The 20,677-nt window shown below is 45.3% G+C and overlaps 1 protein-coding gene across 1 annotated transcript; it reads left to right on the top strand.

Moving 5' to 3' along the window:
- Positions 1 to 377: 377 nt before the first annotated feature.
- Positions 378 to 6,738, top strand: LOC138296128 (uncharacterized). Its single transcript, XM_069234994.1, has 5 exons — positions 378 to 918; positions 4,361 to 4,412; positions 4,505 to 4,603; positions 4,751 to 4,879; positions 5,004 to 6,738. The coding sequence occupies exons 1-5, from the start codon at positions 859 to 861 to the stop codon at positions 6,242 to 6,244; spliced, it is 1,581 nt and encodes a 526-aa protein (XP_069091095.1). The 5' UTR covers positions 378 to 858; the 3' UTR covers positions 6,245 to 6,738.
- The last annotated feature ends 13,939 nt before the right edge of the window (positions 6,739 to 20,677 follow it).

The following is a 20,677-nucleotide window of genomic DNA, read 5'->3' on the forward strand; positions in this document are numbered from 1 at the left end:
TCCCAGATGGTTTAAATTAGAAAACTGACCCTGTAATTAAAAGTTTGAAACACCCCAGAGGTTGTTGTGGCATGGCTAATCTAAAACAGAGACATGTCTGCATTCTTTCAGGGGTTCCCAGAACCGGCCCAGTAATTAAAAGTTTGAAACACCACAGAGGTTGAGGGGCATGGCTGATCTAAAACAGAGATGGGCCTACATTCTTTCCAGGGGTGACAGAGGTGGGGTTAAATTAGAAACTGACACGGTAATTAAAAGTTTGAAACACAACAGAGGTTGAGGGGCATGGCTGATTTAAAACAGAGATGGGCCTACATTCTTTCAGGGGTTCCCAGAACTGACACGGTAATTAAAAGTTTGAAACACAACAGAGGTTGAGGGGCATGGCTGATTTAAAACAGAGATGGGCCTACATTCTTTCAGGGGTTCCCAGAACTGACCCTGTAATTAAAAGTTTGAAACACAACAGAGGTTGTTGTGGCATGGCTAATCTAAAACAGAGATGGGCCTACATTCTTTCAGGGGTTCCCAGAACTGCCCCTGTAATTAAAAGATTGAAACACAACAGAGGTTGTTGTGGCATGGCTAATCTAAAACAGAGATGGGCTTACATTCTTTCCAGGGGTGACAGAGGTGGGGTTAAATTAGAAAACAGACATAGTAATTAAAAGTTGAAACACAACAAAGGCCAAATATTGCTAACCTATAACAGATGCCTATTTCCAGGTCCCACCAATCACAGAGCCCAGGCATAATTACCACTGTGATCCTAGTATAAGAACCCCCCAACTTCACAGGCCTCTTTTTTTCTGAACTACATACTGACATTTGTGGCAAGCAGGGACGCATCAGGACATAATGGCTGGAAACATGAAGGGCAGAGCTCAGACTGGTGATGCTGAACATCTTCTACTTAAGGTCTGTAACAGTGTGATGTGTGTATGTGTTTTACTAAAGTTTTACAATGACATTAGCACCAATCTGTTTAACTATACATAGAGATGTAAAATGCCTGCTTTTAAAAAATAAATAAAAAATAAAAAATGTAAAAGCTGCTATTAGTGTATTTTTGAGATACTGTAATTACTTTGTGGGGTGATTTTGTTTAAATGGTACTAGTAGGGTCTTGTGCTATGTATTTGTCTGTATTTTTATGGGGGTGCAATTATTTTGGGGATTGTATTGGTACTGCTTAACTTGTACCTGCTGGTTCTGGACCTGTGTATGGACATGTATTTTTGAAAATCTGCACTCATTTTGTGGGATGGTGTTCTTTTAATGTGTACTTGCTGATTCTGGGGCTGTGTATCTGTCGGTATTTTTTAAAGTCTGCACTTGTTTTGTGGGGCTAGGGGTTGTTTAATTGGTACTTGTGGGTTAATGTGCAATGTATAGGCATGTATTTCAGGGCGAGTGCACTTACGATGTGGGGTGTATTTGGACTGCTTAATATGTACATATTGGTTCTGGGACTATGTAGGGGCCTGTATTTTTGTGGGGTTGCACTTATTTTGATGGCAGTTTGGTGGGCTTATTGTGTACGTCATGGTTCAGGGGGTTGTGTAGCTAAGGGTATTAGTGGTGGGGCTGTATTTAATTTGTACAGGAAATGTTATGGGGCTCTTTATGTATTTTTTTATGTGTATTTTATGGTATGGGCCAGTATTATATGGCCGCAATAGTGTGTTTAAGTGGTGAGCTTTTGGGGGTGGCCTAGTTGTTAATTTTAGAGCTCAGCGCAATGAGTTCCGGGGTGCAGAGCTCTAAAATTAATAACTACGCTCCAAGGGGTCAACCATAGCTCTGGGGTGCCCAGGTTATGAACTTTTGCGGCGTGGCTCTCAAGAGACCGCGTGGCCTTTTGAGAGCAGCGCCAAAATGTTCATAGCAAGGGCCCCCCAGAGCCGGCCTGAGCTCTGGGGCCCTTGTGATTAACTTAGCAAAACTGGTCTCAGAGGCCACTAGGTCTCTGAAAGCTGTTTTGTTAAGTTAATCACTAGGTTCCCAGAGCCATACTGCGCTCTGGGGCTCGAGTAATTAACACAGCAAAACTGCTCCCAGAGACCTGCAGGTCTCTGAAAGCAGCTTTGCTAGGTTAATAACTCGTGGTTCCCAGAGCCGGTCTGTGCTCTGGGGACCGGTGTTATTAACCTAGCACAACTGCTTTCAGAGACCTGCTGGTCTCTGAAAGCAGCTGTGCTAGGCTAATAACGCAGGTCCCCAAACCCGTCCTGGGCTCTGGGGACCGGCGTTATTAACTTAGCAAAACTGGTCCCGGAGACCTGCAGGTCTCTGAGAGCAGCTTTGTTAAGTTAATAACGCGGGTCCCCAAAGCCGTCCTGGGCTTTGGGGACCGGCGTTATTAACTTAACAAAGCGGCTCCCAGACCGGCGTTATTAACTTAGCAAAACTGGTCCCGGAGACCTGCAGGTCTCTGAGAGCAGCTTTGTTAAGTTAATAACGCGGGTCCCCAAAGCCGTCCTGGGCTCTGGGGACCGGCGTTATTAACTTAACAAAACGGCTCCTAGAGACCTGCAGGTCTCTGAGAGCCGCCTTGTTAAGTTAATAACGCCGGTCCCCAAAGCCGTCCTGGGCTCTGGGGACACGCGTTATTAACTTAACAAAACGGCTCCCAGAGACCTGCAGGTCTCTGAGAGCCGCTTTGTTAAGTTAATAACGCCGGTCCCCAAAACCGTCCTGGGCTCTGGGGACCCGCGTTATTAACTTAACAAAGCGGCTCCCAGAGACCTGCAGGTCTCTGGGAGCCGCTTTGTTAAGTTAATAACGAGGGTCCCCAAAGCCGTCCTGGGCTCTGGGGACCCGCGTTATTAACTTAACAAAACGGCTCCCAGAGACCTGCAGGTCTCCGGGATCCGCTTTGTTAAGTTAATAGCGCGTGTCTCCAGAGGCTGTAAAAGCCCGGAGACAGCGTTATCAAGTTAGGAGATCTCTTCTCGGAGGTCGCGCTGCCTCCGTGAAGAGATCTCCTAACTTGATAACGAGGTCTCCGAGCGTTTACAGCCTCGGAGACCTCTGCCGGCAGTTTTTTTTTTTTTAAATGGGCTTATTAACAACGCGGCTCTCAGAAGCCGCTGGGGAACACCCCAGCGGCTTCTGAGAGCCGCGTTGAAAGTTTAATTAGAGAGAATGCCGTGCGTGTTTCAGCGCGGTATTCTCTCTAATTAAACCATCCGATCGGATCCCCAAGACCTCGTGGGGTTCCCATGGTCTCGGGGATCCGATCGCTTGCCGCCAGAGTGCGGCATTTGTTTGTTTTAAAAAAAAAAAAAAAAAAAAAAATAGTAATGGCGCGAGGCCGGGTCTGTGGGCCCTGACCTCGCGCGCTAGGGCCGTAGGGCCCATACAAATATATAAAAAAAAAGAAATAAAAATGAATAGCGTTTTGGGGGCCTTGGGATTGGGGCCCCCAAGGCCCCTTAGGGCAGCATTTAAAAAAAAAAAATACAAATACAAATATGAGGTCCCTGAGCACAGGGCTCAGAGACCCCCAGGCCATCATGTGACAGCCTTTAAAAAAAAAAAAAATATATATATATATTTATTTATTTATATATATATATATATATATATATCTGTGTGTGTTTGTGTGGCAAGTGTGGACAGGGGTTTAGGGGCCTACAAGGTCGTTTTTTTTAAAAGCATATAAATAAAAAAAAATATTGAATTAAATTAAAATAATAATGATTAAAAAATAACTATCCCTGCTAAAAGCTTTTCAGACCCCTCAAGTACCACAGCCCACTCACCTTAGTTCAGGATGGCTTTGGATCTGATTTTGTTGCCTTGAAAAAACCCAGGACCTCACACATGCTGCATCCACATCCGGCCATTTTCTTTTTCTTTTAAAACAAAGACTGTGTGGTGTTGGAATTGGCTCAGCTAGGAGTTTAGACTGAGCTCCGCCCCCACACATGGTTCACAGCCTTGTTCAGCTAAGGTGAAAACCAGGCCTGGATCCTAGGATCCACTTTCCAGTCTATGTCTTATAGAGACAGTCCTAGAGGTAGTATTATGCAAGAGCGCCACCATGTGGAATTTGTTTATTAAACCTTGTATAGTTTTTGAGAAAAGTTTTACAGTTGTCAATATGTATTTATACTTACAGAACATAGGGATTCAACAATTTGAATCTTGATAGATACATTTTTTTTTTTTTTTACATTTTTTTTTTTTTATTTATTATTTTTTTTTTTTTATTTATTATTATTTTTTTAAATTTTTTTTAAAATTTTTTTTTTTTTTCTTTTTGTCCTACCCTTGTTGTGCTTTTATGAAGGGTTCGGACGTAGAAGATGAATTGTGGTATGTTTAAAGGTAAATCTGTCTCTCTTGTACACAGGACTGTCAAGAGTCTGGGGAACCCCCTGTGCAAATGGAGACCGTGCAGCAAGGTGAGTTACAGGACCTTGGTCGTTCTGAACGACGTTGTCAGGAATGTTATTTTTTTATTTTACTTCTAATGGGCACCCATGTGTTTGCATAGGTTATGATGCAGAACTCAGGTGCGCGATTGCCTCTCTCCAACAAATCCTCCATGTTCAAGAGGGGTCAAGCACCTTGTCACAGGATAACGTTTCTGCAGGTATATATTAGGGGTCTTTTTGTACCCCCATTGAAAACCTAACAGGGTCTAACAATCAGACCTATATTTGGTCATCTCAGTGAGTTCGTATAGTCTATGTATTATATTGTATGTGTTACATTATTTTTTTATGTTTTTTATCCCGAGGGGCTCCTATGGATGAAGCGAGCCGGGATATGGATGGAAAGCTTAAAAAGCAGCCCCGCAAAAGGAAGTCCCCTGGTTCTAAGGACGGCCCGCCCATTAAGAAGGGACCCTCAAGCCGGAAAAACCATGGTGAGTTTAAGAAAATGTAGAGTTTGGTGTATACAGTGCAGCGTGTGTCTAAACGTCTTTCCGACCCATAGGTATAGCCGCTCTAACTAGCCCTAATCTATATTTTGCTATCTTTACGTCCTAGAATCATCACACCAGAGCTCCGGAGACGCCTGCCCTCAGCCTAAGCCGCGGATGTCATCTTTAAAGGTCTACACTGGGACTGTTCAAAACCCCACAAAGTCATCGGTACTCGTGAGCCAACCCGAGCACCGAGACCCGCCCTGCAACATCTCCACATCCGTCGCTCCTGGACCAGGTACAACTCATAACGACACCACATCATCCATCATAAAGGGAATACCTAGTACAGCGGGCACTTCTGCAACAACTATCCAGGGTTTGGGGTGTGACCATCCGGACATTATCGTTCTTACAACGCCAAGCGCCCAACTGATTGCACCTTGTGAAGCCTCTGGAGGGTCCCCAAAACAGTGCAGCAACCCTAAAATAAATCGGCTGTCCTTAAAGAATCGTAGGAAGAAGTTCCAGAACCCTGAGCAACAATCTGGGCCTCTAGACCTGTCTTTTAAAAATTTTGTTGAGGTACAACCGGCTCCCCCTAGGGTCCAGAGTTCTAATACCGGCGTGCCTGGCCTCGACCTAACCTCTCCAGGGTGTACAACTATCCCCGCTGTGTTATGTGACCCCTCCATGGAAAATGATCACCCTGCAGAGGATCCCTACTCCCACTGTATAGAGCTTCTTAAGGCTCTAGCTGGTACTACCCAAAGTTCTGAAGCCCCGGCATCCCCATGTCTGATGTCCCCCGATACACCCCCGGGGGCATACGACCCCACCAGTCCTGCGCCAAGTGCCCGTGCGCAATGGTCTTCACCATCATCATCAATATACCCCGACAGCAGTATAGGGTGTAGCGGAACGCAAAATCAGAGTTTTGGAACACCCTCGAGCGATGATCAGGGCTCTCAAACTCCTGGATGTTCACACTGGAATCCTGTTTTTACGTCCCGCTCTGATCCCTCAGCCGTGATTGGGGGTGATAACAACGGCCGCTGTCCTATAACTGGGGATGCTCAGGGAGTTGGCAATCACCCCTCTAGTGTCACAAGTACTGGCCTTGAAACAAACCTTTCAAGCCGGGCTAGAGTTCTAGACAACTACGTTAAAGAAATCCATCATTCGTTCAGACAGTTAAAATGCCAACTCCATCTAAAAACTTTAAAACTATGTAAGAACGACGGTAATAGAGGGGCATCCAGAGCTAGCATAAAGGCTTTAAAACAGCTGATGGCTCGGTGTAGAAACACAATGGCCCAAACTTGCGCTTCAACAATTGTGGCCATGGGTAACATCCCGTCATGACTAGGTGAGCGTACATACCCGGGGAATGTTAGAACTACATTTACCAGTACAGGGGGCCATAGGTCTAAATATGAAAAGAAGCCCCAGCACCTGCTTAGTAGAGCTCTAAGAGTTTTACGAGCGCTCAATAGTCAGAGGTCATGTCAACCCCCAAGCCCTGCACCCATAAGACCTCAAAATATAGAGTTAGGAGGTGCTGCTGGTCTTTACAGGCCGTCTGGGGGTGGCGGTCCGAGCCGTCTCAGCCTTAAGCAGTCTGGAGGAGCCCCGTCCGAAGTCGGTGTAGTGTCAGTGTCACCATTTGTAAACAAGCCAGACATTGTTCAGATCGGCGGGGGTCGTTTACCAAAAACCAGATGGGCCCATAAGAAGCCAGAGTGGCTTGGTAGCTCTAGAAAACGCAAGCTGGTAATAAAAAAGTTAAAGAAAGCCAGACTCTGCGTTACCAGAAGGTCTAAAAACACACCTACATCTAACCACACCCCTGGGAGCTCTCCAACAACCAGTAATTCTCAAACTGAGGCTTCAGAACCAGTTTTTATGGAAAGTGTGAGACGGTATAGTCGTGTTGTAGAGCGGTTTAACGCTACAGAACACTATGAGGAGTTTAGGTTCGTTAACCTAGATCGCCTACACTCCTCAGATCATGGCATCATAGCTATACATCAGGCTGTGCAAACGCTGATCGAACGATTGTTACACGATGTGGGTCCTAATGATTTCTTTCAGATGCGTTTTCAGGGACAGGGTCTCAATAGTCCCCTGTTCACCAGACGGTCATCTCGGGATGTGTTTGACGCTGTAACGTTTTTAGAAAACCTATCTAAACTTTTACAGAGCAAGGCTGAATTACTGGCGTACGGGTCCTTTAGAATCATCTCCCTCGTTGTTAGGGGGCGCGAGGGGGGTGCTTCCAGAGCCTTAAAGAGCGTTATGTACAGTAAAATCATTGACAAGAAATCACGATGGTTGCTCGATTTTAATACCGGAGCTACCAACATGTGTCTGGCCGCAAGCATTGCAGGCTTATTGATGGACCGCTCTACCCCAGACGCCGTCATTATGGCGATGGCTGTAGCAGCACATGAGGCGCTTCAGATACCGACTGACAAAATGGTCGGTTTTGGGGATCTGGGACTTTTTGAGAATCACTTCGCCGTGACGGTTAAAGTTCTATACCATGCAGGTTCTTGGAAGTACTTCACTACCAATGAAGGTGTGAAAAACAAGACCGTGTATGTGCTACACCATGAAAACCACTTTTACGGTGTCTTGAACCTGAAGGGTTTTCTAGGCGCCAAGTATGTGTGTGAGCATTGCGATCACATATACAACAACCGGACCAAACACCAGTGTGAATTACACTGTAAAATGTGTCAGAGGGACGGTTGTGTCAATGACAATGCTCTGAAAGTGAACTGTCCAACGTGCAAGCTGTTTTGTCGGTCGCAAGACTGCTTAAACACGCACATAGGCCTCGCCCAATGTGTTCTTAAAGCCGACTGTGGGACTTGCGGCCGTTATAAACCTGTCGATCACAAATGTGAAGGTATGCAGTGCCCTAGGTGTACAGCTCCTTTTATAGCCGGAACAACCCATGAGTGTTACATGCTCAGAAGTCACTACCAGAAAAAAACAGAAGACTATATCGTATTTGACATAGAGTGTACGCAAGAGACGGGGGTGCACCAACCAAACTATATTTACGCCCACCATCTAACCGGTGATGGGAGCTGGGAGTTTGAAGGTAGGGCTTGCGTGAATGATTTCCTCCTCACATTTATGCAACCCCGATACCAGGATTATACATTTCTGGCTCACAACTCCAAAGCATATGATTCTTTTTTCATTATCAGGGACCTGATACATGAAAAGCTTCCCGTTAGTCTCATAACCCAAGGTTCCAAACTAATGCTGCTTAAGGTTGTGCCTTTTGACATTAGGTTCATAGACACCTTGAATTTTCTGCCCATGAAGTTGAGCAAACTGCCAAAAGCCTTTGGGTTTGAAGGCTGTAAAGGTTATTTCCCACACTTTTTTAACACATGGGCTAATCAGAATTACTTCGGGCCTATGCCTCCGCCCGACAGTTATGGTTGCGATTATATGATGCCCTCTGAAAAAGAGAGTTTTCTACAGTGGTACGATGAAAACCGTGAAAAACGGTTTCATTTCCAAACTGAATTGAGAGCATACTGTCAGGCGGACGTTATGATATTGCGAAAAGCATGCAACCTATTCAGAGATGTTGTGGTGGCTATGACGAAGCGGGTCGTGTTTATTGAAACAGATCCGTGCGAGCGTGAAAAAAAAATAACTGTATACCTGGACCCATTTCAAAACATTACTCTGGCTTCAATGTGCATGTCTATTTATAAACACATGTTTTTAAGGTCTGAAACTATCGCCTTAATACCACCTGACCTCTATAACGGCAAGCAGAAACGTTACTCCACACCTTCTATTCAGTGGCTCATGTACGTCTCTGCGAATGAGAGCATCTTCATTCAGCACGCTTTGCAGGGCGGCGAATACCGTCTAGGCCGCTACTATCTAGACGGGTATGCATTAATTAACGGTGTTCCAACGGCCTTTGAGTTCAACGGGTGTTTTTACCACGGTTGCCCTCAGTGTTACAAACCCCATGAATTTAATAGACTGCAGGGCACCACGTTTGAACATCTGTACCGCCGGACTCTGGCAAAGGCGCAGTATATTGAGAGTTGTGGGTTTGTTCTGAGAACTCTCTGGGAACATGATTGGGTAACTGAGCTATCGAAAGATGGCGCACTGAGCACTTTTATTAAGAGCCAGCAGCTACCTTCACCGCTGGAGCCCCGTGACGCCTTATTCGGCGGCCGTACAAACGCCATTCAATTGTACCGTGTAGCTGGCCCTGGTGAGAAAATACATTACTACGACTTCACTAGTCTGTATCCATTTGTGAACAAGGTGAAGTTGTACCCTGTGGGCCACCCTACAATTGTATACAGGAACTTTAAACCTCTCAAAGAGTACTTTGGAATCATTAAGTGTCAGATTCACCCTCCGCGGAAACTTTACTTTCCGGTGCTCCCTTATAGAGTCGACGGTAAGCTAATGTTCCCCCTATGCCGTACCTGCGCTGAAAGTAAACAGCTTAGCGAATGTCGGCATAGTGATGAGCAGAGGCTGCTGGAAGGGACGTGGTGTACCATTGAGGTGCAGACGGCCCTAGAGAAAGGGTATCGGCTTGGTAAAATCCTGGAAGTCTGGCACTTTCCAAATACAACAACACAGCTCTTTTCTGAGTACATAAACTTGTTTCTTAGAGACAAGCAGGAGGCCTCGGGGTATCCAGAATGGTGTGTCGATGAGCCCTCAAAGAAAAAGTATATCGCTGATTACAAAGCGCGCGAGGGTATTAAACTGAGACCTGCGTTCATTAAGGTTAACCCCGCCCGCCGGCAGTTAGCTAAGCTCTGTCTCAACTCCTTGTGGGGAAAGTTCGCACAGCGGACCAATTTGTCAAACACATCCATCGTCACAGATCCGGATGAGCTTTTTAAGTACATATTCACACCTGTTTATGACGTATCCAGTTGTGAATTTATTGACGACGAGACGGCCGTTCTATGCTGGAAATACGCCAAAGAGTACCCCACAACGTGTAACAATATAAACATCTTTATAGCATGCTTCACAACCGCTCACGCCAGGTTAGAGCTTTACAGGCTGTTGGACCAGCTTCAGGAACGGTGTTTGTACCATGACACAGACTCTGTTATCTTTGTGAGTAAAGAGGGTGATGAAGATCCTCCGCTGGGTGATTATCTAGGGGATTTGACCAGCGAGCTCGAAAAGGGGGAGTATATACAGGAATTTACCTCATCAGGCCCTAAGACGTACAGTTATAAGACCTCAAGCAACAAGGTTTGCATGAAAGTCAAAGGTATCACTTTAAACGTCAACAATACGATTAAAATAAACTTTGACAGTCTGAAGGGCCTGGTGCACGAATACTCTGCATTGAGCGATCACAAAAATAGCAAAGCCATTGTTGTAAACCATCCGAGCATAGTCAGGTCCAAGAAAAAATGGGAAATTACAACACAGCCTATGTTTAAAACCTTAAGAGTAGTGTTTGACAAACGGGTCCTCACAACGGACTACAAAACACTGCCTTACGGTTACTAAAAGCCATTAGAGGTTTGAACATCGCCCAGATATGGACACCAGACTGCAGCACCCATTCTCCTGCGTTTTAGCGGGGCCCTCCAATAGCGGTAAAAGTTTTTTTATAAAGAAACTGTTAGAAAACGCTCCCGGTGTTTTATCTCAGACCCCCAACAACATCGTGTGGCTTTATTCATGCTGGCAGGATCTTTACACTGAGCTCACCCTAAAATTTCCCCACATTCGATTTATAGAGGGTATCCCCGATAATCTCAACGACGATGACTTGCTACCAAAACACCTTGTAAACATGGTCGTGGTGGATGACCTCATGCGTGAAGGAGGGGACCACCCCGAGCTTGAGCGGGCTTTTACGCAATATTCACACCACCGCAATCTGAGCATATGCTATATAGTGCAGAACCTGTTTTACAAGGGCAAGAGCAGCCGGTCCATAACTCTCAACGCCTCATACCTGGTCTTATTTAAAAACCCTAGAGACAAACTTCAAATCTCAATTATAGCTAAACAAATGTACCCCGGCAACACCCAGTTTTTCATGGATGCCTTTAACGATGCTACAGCAAAACCCCACGGCTACTTACTGGTGGATTTGAAACCCAACACTTTTGAAGACTACAGACTACGATCCGGTATAATACCCCCGGACTTCCCAGTCGCCTACACGCCTAAAACAGTGTCCAAAAACTATAAAAAGAACAAGTAAAAAGCTGCTTATAACATTTACACTCTAAACCTTGTAATATAAGGTCCCCACAATGTCGGCTCGGTTACGACGTAATTTAGGACTTCTAAAAATGTTGATCACGGCTAGCCCCGCGAGAAGAAAAGCCATCCTCTGCGCTGCCACGGATGATTTAGTGGCCGCCATTTCAGAAATAGCCCTAAACACCCTAAAAGGTAATGTCCCTATATCAACGCGCCAGTTCCGGGTTCTGAAGAAGAAACGCCACATTATTAAGAAGCTCAGCAATAAGAGGGCTTCACTCCTTTCCAAAAGAAAACTGTTCAAACAGTCAGGAGGCTTTATAGGGTCGTTGTTAGGTATAGCTATACCCCTAATCACAGGGCTACTGTCGCGATCCTGATGGAGCACGCCCACAAAATGTACCTCGTGCCCCGGCAACAGGTGGATCATCTGTCCCCTTCTAACACGGACGTCTGGGACATACGCAAAAACGAAACACATCGTCTCGATGCGGAAATCAAAGCCATTTTGAACCGGACTGATTTAAAACCCCACGACAAGGCAGGGCTTTACTCAGGAGCCCTTCAAAACTTTCTACAATACTACAAGCAACTCACCTCTGAAAAAACCAAACTGACGCTGTACACCCCAGATGCTGAACAGCCGCCTGGACCCTCTACGCAGGCTCATGACATAGGTCCCACACCCACAACTGATGCCTTTGTCTTAGACCTTTTAAAAAATATCAGTCAGAAATATAGAGGGGCTGCGCAAATGTTACTCAGTAAAATGAGTACTACTAAAGATTTGACCACTTGGAACGCCCGGGGTGAATTCGTTTACAAAGGGCAGCCGGTTGCTGGTTCCCATATGTATGATCTGGTCCGGGGTCTCACACACGGTAAAACCCTAACAACACGAGAAGCTCCTAGAGGCTGGGAACAGTTCCTAAATGCAGCTGCGGAACTCAACATTCCCTCCACGATCATCGGAAATGCCGAGAATCGCCGTAAGCTTGAAAGTTTAAAAGACCCGGCCCCTGCTATTTTTACAAGGAGCCCCGCTATATCGACATCGCCTTTCTTTCCACAACTAACACCCGCTCGGGACCGTGCTGATCTTCCTATGGGGCCTAAAAAGAGACTATTCAAAATGAACACATGGCTACCGATCTAATTTTGCACACATGTATAGTTTTTTTTGTTAAAAGTTTTTACGGTTCGAAAAAATGTGCTTCATTTTATATGTTTAACCATGTAAATGTTCGTGTTGAAACATGCTTGTAATAAACACTTTTAAATTTTCAGCCAGAGTATGCCATCTTTTTATTTATGAATGGTTTGAAAATGTACACAGTACGGATTAAAAAAAAAAATGCCTAGGATGAAAGCTTGTTTAAGATGTTTTTTATTTTAGACACTCACAAGTACAAATAACAGCTTTACAAGACCTTACACTTTTGACAGAGACCCGAGTCTGTTTTAACAACGTGTGACATTGTCCTGTAGTTTTCATTCACATATTTCATAACAACATCATCGTTGTTTACTAAATCGTCTGAGTATAGATTTAAAAAATTTCTAAACGTTATACCTTCAGACATTTTACTAATAAAGTATATACAATGTTCCCCACATGTGATGGCCATAGGATCCTGTACCCGCAGTTTATTATACACAACAGTGGGTGATGCTTTTTTTACATATTTGAATATCGGCTTTGTATAAATACTATGCTTAGGGAATTCAGCTAAACTATCAAACACTATAACCTTGTCCACATCCAGAAACAGTGCCGCCCAATGTGCCCCACCCTTGTAATGGGGATCGGTGTTAAAGACGAGGGTACGGGGCCTTTCCGGACCTATCTTTTCAGGTAGTCCATCGCTAGGGTATACCCCTAGAAAGTATTTCTTAGCATATTTATGTCTACTTAAGAAGTCACGTATCTCAGTAGTGTCCATTTTATATATTTTTTTTAAAAAATAAAAACAAATTTTTAATTTTTATTTTACACTTTTTCAATGGTAGTCAAACATGAGCTGACGGGCGTGGTTGATCTGAATAACACTGTCGAATACAGAGAACACAACCATGTTCACATTGGCCGCCAGTGCCTGTGTAAAACGTATTTCCGCTTTTAGATTTCCGTTTTTGATCAGGTTGTAATGGTCGCCATCTTCCATGTCCGGCGTCAGGTCGAACGCAAACAGCGTGTAGCCTGCAGCATACCCTTCCCTTGAAACAACTACTCCTGAGTCCCGCAGCTGTTTCCCCGTTATCGAGACCAGCCCTAGATATTCCCGGACAAAATTTGATGTTCCAAAATTCGGCGTGAAAGGTTTTGCGGGGATCACAGCACCCTCGTGAACCAAAGCGGCATAGTTGATATCATAGTGTTTGAAGTTGAAAGGGTTTGAGTTGTAGGCGCCACTAAAAGCGGTATTGTCCACAAACCCTATGATGATGAGTTTCGGTAACTGCCCCAGAAATAGATTCTGCTGCTGCGTTAATCGGGTTCCGGCGGGGATGCTGAATATCTTCAGAGCAACTCTTTCAATGGCATACTTGGCGTTCGATAATTGTAAAGCTTCAGCATGGGCTAGTCTGACACTTGGGGACACTTTCACTCTCTTTACAAACAGGCTCGCTGACAATATAACCAGTTTATACTGCTCTGCATCACCGCTGATGAGACAGAAAGAGTCCTTGTTACGATTGAGTTTGATCTTAAGATCAATACCGTTGACTAACAGTTTGTCTTGGAAGAAAAGGTCTGAATGTACGCGCCCCAGGAGGTCAAACTGCCTACTGCCGGCGACGAAGCTGGCTCTTTTTTTAAAACCCTCGTTGTCTCCGTCCAAAGCTGTGTTCTCCAAATGCGCTTCGGTATCTCGGTAGAAGAGCCCCGCTGAAAGATGTGTGTCCAGCGCATCACGACTATAATTTAGAATACTCTCTATGTAGGCCCTGTAGGCATACATGTTATCACTCTGTGTGACGAGGCGATCGCCTAGGTTAATGTCCACTTGATTAAACATTGTTGCGATGGGATAGGCTATAGGGGCCACTCTAGCATCATCCTCGATGTTGTCACCGTTCGCTTTGGTTATTTTACAGACGAGGTGCAGGAGAGTATTGTTGAGATCAAGGTACATATCCGTGGATCCCGACACATAAAACTCTATCGGTGCAAGGGGTGTCAGAGCTGCCATCGGTGACACTTCCATGAAAAAACTGTTTTCAATGCTTGTCTGTGTGGGTTTGAGAGAAAACAGATCTAACTCAGATTTGGCGCATTCACCCGATGCACAGTGTACGAAGGCCATGATCGATGTTTTAAAAAATATTCGCACTAGAACGAGTTCTCTTCTTCTTGGTTGATCTCTTCCGTCTTATGACTCTTCTTTTGTGAGGGCCTTTTGAAGTAGTCCGGCGCTTCTTATAGGGCCTTGGCGGCCCCCTACGCAGCGATGCCCTTCGCTTCCTTTTAACAAAACCATGCGCTTTATACAGCAACCCCGCTCCTTCTTGGGGCTGTCTATTCATGCGCTCTGCTACCGCAGACGTTACACTGCCCACAACGTCCTGGGCTATGTTTGTAGCTGCCGCTTTAACATGAGGTTTTGCAATTTCGAACCCTCTTCTCAAAAAGGGCATGGCACGTCTAAACATGCTTCGGAAGAAACCCCCCAATCCCGCCCCATACATAACCGGAGCCCCTTGAAAGTAGGGTTGGGGACCGCCATACCCGGCCTGAACTCTATAATAGTCCCTGTACATCGAGGGATCCCCGTAGGTTTTCATGGTGACCATTGCAGCTGTCTAATAGTCACCTTCGCGCCGTGGCCTTAAATGAAGCTTAACAATAACTTTCCCGTATTTAAAGGCGACCGGCTCCGACTGATCGTTGTACACCATGATGGTTATAGTGTCAAAATGGTTTTTAGAAATTGCAACATAGTCGAGTTTGTGATGTTGTATATTAACCATTGCGTTATTTTCACCCTGCACCGGGACCCACCTCAACAAAGGGGAATAACTATCCCCGACCCTCTGCGGCTCTACAATGTCGCTATAAACGTAGAGTGTATAAAAACCGCCGTTAATATCGGGGCATGTAGGGTCTGGATCCATCTGCCTTTGGTGATGCTGTACGGTCCCTAAAACCCTTTGTAATTTACCACTACATTTAAACACTGTACTGAACTCTGGGGCTTTAAGAACCACCTTTCTTCTAACGTGATCCAATACCAGATATATATTAGCATACGCTTCAGTGCTGGCTATAGACTTGTTGATGGCATCGACCACCGTTGCGACGGTAGGGTAATAGCCGTGCGGGAAAGACAAGTTATAGGTCAGTGCATCCTGAGGTCGCTTTATATGAAATTTAACATCGGCCTTTGTAAAGGTATTCCAAGTTCTAGGGTACTGTATTTCCGTTAGTGCCACCTCCCACGGGCCTTTCAAATCCACTGGCTTTGCAAGTTTCACCGTATAACTCGAAATCTGATTGTCTGGGAACATGTCCTTCGAAGCGTTGGATGGCAGCGTGATATAAAAAGGGGAGTTCTCCATCATAGCGTTTACAGCTATACCTCACACACCGTGCAACGAGCTGGCCAGAACCCAACTGTTAAATTTCTCGGGCCACCCGCGCCATTTGACCAACGCCTGTCGCCGGGCTCCGCTCCCTTTTCTTTTCAGAACCTTTTCAACCCTGTACACCCTGTTCGGGTCGTAGGGCACCTCTTGTAACTCTTCTGTGTAAAAGACACCCGATACCTCTTCCCCAGCGTAGTCCTTTAACCTGTAAATATATACCCCTTCTTTAAGCTGCACACTTTCCACTATGAATATCTCATCGCTGAATGTTTGTTGGTAGCCTTTGGTGAAGACCCCCTTCAACTTTGAAACCCTGACATGAGCCCCTTCTTTTAAATCCGGTTTATTGACCTTCTGTGTGAGACGCCTACCGTACACCGTTCTCCACACCATTAACGAATTATCCCTTGTTACCTTAACAGGGGCCATTTTGATTGTCCTGTGGTAGGTGGCGTTATAAACATCTATAAAAGCCTTTAGAACATCCACGTATCTGTAGGTGTTGTTGGCGGTGAAATATCGCCACATCTTCGACTTTAAAGTACGGTTAAAACGCTCTACAACAGCAGCCTTTACCTCTGTGTGCGTTACAAAATGTTGAACAGCGTGCAGGTCTAATAATTTTTGGAAATGTTTGTTTAAAAATTCCTTTCCGGCGTCTGTTTGTAGTTTCTGGGGCACACGCCCGCTCGCGAAGATGTCTTTAAAAGCAGCTGTAACGCTGGTACCACTTTTATCGTTTAACGCCTCTGCATATGCGTATTTGGACAAGACGTCTATGACGGTTAATATATACATGGCGCCATCGTTATGTTTTGCTAGATCTTGAAGACTGATTATGTCGGCCTGCCACTGATAATCGAGCTGTGCGTTAACAACGGTGGCCCGCCTCTTAAAGCGCCTCCTGGCAGGTTTGTGCAGCGAATAAGCCTCTTCCCCAGCTAACCAAGTCTTCACACTGGCACGTTTTACAGATTCATTTTCAGCTCGAGCCCTTCTAGATAGAGCTTCGGAGCCTCCGAAACTTCCAACCCCCTGTTTATCGTAATAAAGCTTCCTTAAATCAGCATCCGTCATGCTGTCTCACATCAACACCCCGAAATGAAAGACACCTGTTTTGTGTAAGGTCATTTTATTAAACATAAAAAACATACATGTGCGGCTGGGGTATACAACCAGCGTGTATTTGACATTTTGTGCTACATAGCTTATAAATGTCAAAACCCGGATCCAATGTGGCTTTTTTTTTTTTTTTTTACAAACGTATACATAGTACAACATCCACTACACATGTTACTCAGAGCATGTTCCTTTACAAACCCTAAGCGACACAAACATTGATATTTTTATAGCTATACTCTCAATAGCTCTAGACATGACTTCCCGTTCCCCACGTCTATAACTCTGAACGCTCAGGATACTGATATAATTCAACAGTTCATACAGTTCTAGATAGGACAATGCAGAACCTTTATTTGTGAGATAATCTACAGTCATGTTCTCCAAAGCCTCATGCACCCCCGTCTCAGGTGAAAGTCTTAACTTGCGCTTGTGGTCTTTGTCCAAGGCCCAGCATTTAACAGATGCGTTTAGCCGGCCATTGATACACCACTTGGCGATACACTCATGGCAGTTACATTGCAACAAGGCAGAAGGTTCCGAAATGTTCAGACATCGCAGAGTCACAGGCTGTATTTCAGCTATTCTTTCTTTAACCAGCACAAAAATCAATCTCCCGATACAGATGTAGCCCGGTTGTAACTCATAGACATCTTGCACCTCGATACCCGGAATCCCCTCCTAAAAGTGAGTAAGTATGGAGCGTTAAGTAACATATTTATGGTCTACTTTTTTTTTTTTTTTTTTTTTTTTTTAATTTATTTTTTATTTATTTTTTTATTTATTTATTTAAAACAGTTTTCGAGGGGCTAAAGACAACATTCTTCTGTTTTTATAATAAATGTCACACATTCGTCTTTCTATAACCCGTTCTACCATACGTTTGTCAAAGGGGGGACACAACCCGTGCATGCGGTCGAGTTTTGAGCATGGCTCTGCAGCGTATCGGATCTCAAGGACAGCCGCAGCCAAGACCTTCATCATGTCACAGTGGACACTTTTCTTCACAGCAGACAGCCCATACACAACCCTTAACAGCTTATATACCCGATAAGTGTCTATCCGGTTACAAACGTGACGAATTGTTCTTGCAGTGTATGCATCGTATAGACATTCGTGAGCCTCCTGTTGAGGGTCATTAATTTTATGCCCGTAGCAAAGGTCATAATAATCCCTTTTAACACACGCGTTCACAACGGCAGCTGCAAAGCCTTTAACCGGCCATATGGTGTCACAGGGGACGCCCGGAGCTTCCTTTTCAAGATCGTGGCTAGTGTAGGTGCAAACACATTTCTTACGAGGCTCTTTGTTCTGGCTTGTAATACTTTCAGACTGTCTGGAACAGCATAAGCAGAAAAAATTTACGGTGTTAACCTTTGGAGCTGACCCTTCTAGAGGCTCTCTTTCTTCTGTTATGTTCTAGGGTTCAAACAGAAAGCACAAGACACATTATTAGTTAAAAGTATGACATTAGAGTATACAGGCATAAAAAAAAAAAAATAAAAAATGTCTTTACTAACCTCAGCATTCGCTTCACACTCAGCGGCTCCTCTGAAATCTTGGGAGTCGCAGAGGTCCATTGGGACAGAAACAGCGCCTGAACTCACACCTGATGGTTGTAAAATAAAGGCTTCTGCATCGGGGTCCTCCTGGAAGCCCATGTCTTCATAGACGGGCGAATTCGGGGGTGGTACACATTCTTCAACTTCAATGTCTACGACGTTAGATGCCCCGCTTAATCCATCTTTCGAGACATCGCTGTCACTGCCGGACCCCTTAATAGGGGATATCAAGGGCGACACATCCTTGAGGTCAAGCTTTTCAAGCCGATGGCAAAGTTCCTCTTGAAAACCTGTAACATCGGTATCCCGGGTGTCTGGGAAACCCTGTTGTGCATTCTCATCCATCGTACGAGGGGCGAGGGTCCGGTAATATCTACCAATAGTGTTCAGGGCCCCTGAGGAGACGGCTTTTCTGGCGATCGGATTGTATCTCTTCATAGCGCCTTGGCAAACTGATTCAGCCCTGGTTTGCGGTTTGACAGCCGGTTCTAACCAGCTCCTTATATGCAGCATTTAAAAAAAAAAAAAAAAAAAAGGGTGGCTCTACCAGCCAACAACACGTGTTCACAAACCACGTGACACCCCCATGCACGTCACTTCCGGGGAGGGCTTTCTGGGACACCGGAAGTCCCAGCCACCGGATATGACGTCATTTCCGGGGCGGGACAACTGTCACTTTTAATATGGTGATTAAAGGTATCCCTTCCTACTACTAATGAGCATGCTGTTGAATGCATCTTTTAATGAGCTAGACAGTGAATCTTAACACCTGTGCATGAGACGGACCAGCTGAGAAACAATAAAAAATTATGCACACCAAGCACAAACTATGCACAGAGCATTTCATTTAACATGGGGCCCTTCAACTCAAGGCCTACAGTAACTGTGGCTACCTCAATGTGAACACACTGTAACTATGGTAAACTGTTGATGTGAAAATCACTGATTATGGCCAATCTAAATATAAAATCATGCTTGAACGTGAGCAAGTAAAGATTATGGCCCTCAATACAACCCTGGCGGTAAATCCCGCTTACCGCCGTGCTGACGGCCGTCAAGATACCATGGCTGCAGCAGAAATCCGCTACAGGTATTACGACCCACATCTCGTAATCTGCCACAATACAGATACCCACACAAGTCTGCCACACCAAAGGTCAGTGATAAACTGGCAATAGCAAAACCTACACCGTCATGCCAACAGGAATCCGCCCACAGTATCACGACCCACTAATCAATGCGGCGGTCTTTCAACCGCGGTAATCCATTGGCGGTGCACACCGCCGCGCTCAAAATACACACACATTTACAAAACACAACCACATTGGACAATTCAAAATACACACACCTGATACACATACACACACCACACCCACACACTCACACCACTATAAAACACCCACCCACATTACCCACAACCCCTTAAAATGACATTTTTGGAAGAAGCAGAGAGAGAGAGAATAGCAAACACAACACCAGCATCCACAGGCACACAACACCATCACTCATACAACATCCACGCACCTCACACATCACTCACATCACATTATGGCACCTCAAAGACACCCCAGGTTTTCTGAGGAGGAGCTCAGGGTCATGGTGGAGGAACTCATCCGGGTAGAGCCACAGATATTCGGATCACAGGTGCAGCAGACATCCATTGCAAGGAAGATGGAGCTATTGGGGAGAATTGTTGACAGGGTCAACGCAGTGGGACAGCATCCAAGAACACGGGATGACATCAGGAAGAGGTGGAACGACCTATGGGGAAGGTGCGTTCCGTGGTATCAAGACACCAGGTAGCCGTACAGAGGACTGGCGGTGGACCCCCACCTCCTCCCCCACAACTAACAACATGGGAGGAGCAAATCTTGTCGATCATGCATCCTGAGGGCCTCGCAGGAGTAGCACGAGGACTGGACTCTGGTAAGGCAAGTATTTACTATTATATCCCCCCACCCTACCTGCAAGCCATCACAAACTCCTACCCCTACCCTCACACCCATCACCCCAACACCTCACAGATACCCCACTATCACAACCCAAACATCCCAATACCAAGCCCTGCATGTAACACCAATCCATGGACCCCCATTACAGACCTGCATGGACACCCATCACCAAAGCATGTCCAGTAGAGAGACTCACCAAGGCCACAAAATCACCACTCACACAAGGGCCAAGGCAATAATGCAAGCACAGGAATAGAGGGAAACTCACTCATTGCACAAGATGGCACACACAGATACAATAACTATGCATTTACACCCCAACATGACCC

Source organism: Pleurodeles waltl, chromosome 5 (genome assembly GCF_031143425.1).
Source record: "Pleurodeles waltl isolate 20211129_DDA chromosome 5, aPleWal1.hap1.20221129, whole genome shotgun sequence".
Taxonomy (NCBI): Eukaryota; Metazoa; Chordata; class Amphibia; order Caudata; family Salamandridae; genus Pleurodeles; species Pleurodeles waltl.

What these genes read in the sequence shown, in the direction of transcription:
- LOC138296128 (XM_069234994.1), top strand. Translation starts at nt 859, where the DNA reads ATGGCTGGAAACATGAAGGGCAGAGCTCAGACTGGTGATGCTGAACAT. An exon ending in AATGGAGACCGTGCAGCAAG is followed by an intron (nt 4,413 to 4,504) that starts GTGAGTTACAGG and finishes GTGTTTGCATAG; the next exon opens with GTTATGATGCAGAACTCAGG. An exon ending in ACAGGATAACGTTTCTGCAG is followed by an intron (nt 4,604 to 4,750) that starts GTATATATTAGG and finishes TTTTATCCCGAG; the next exon opens with GGGCTCCTATGGATGAAGCG.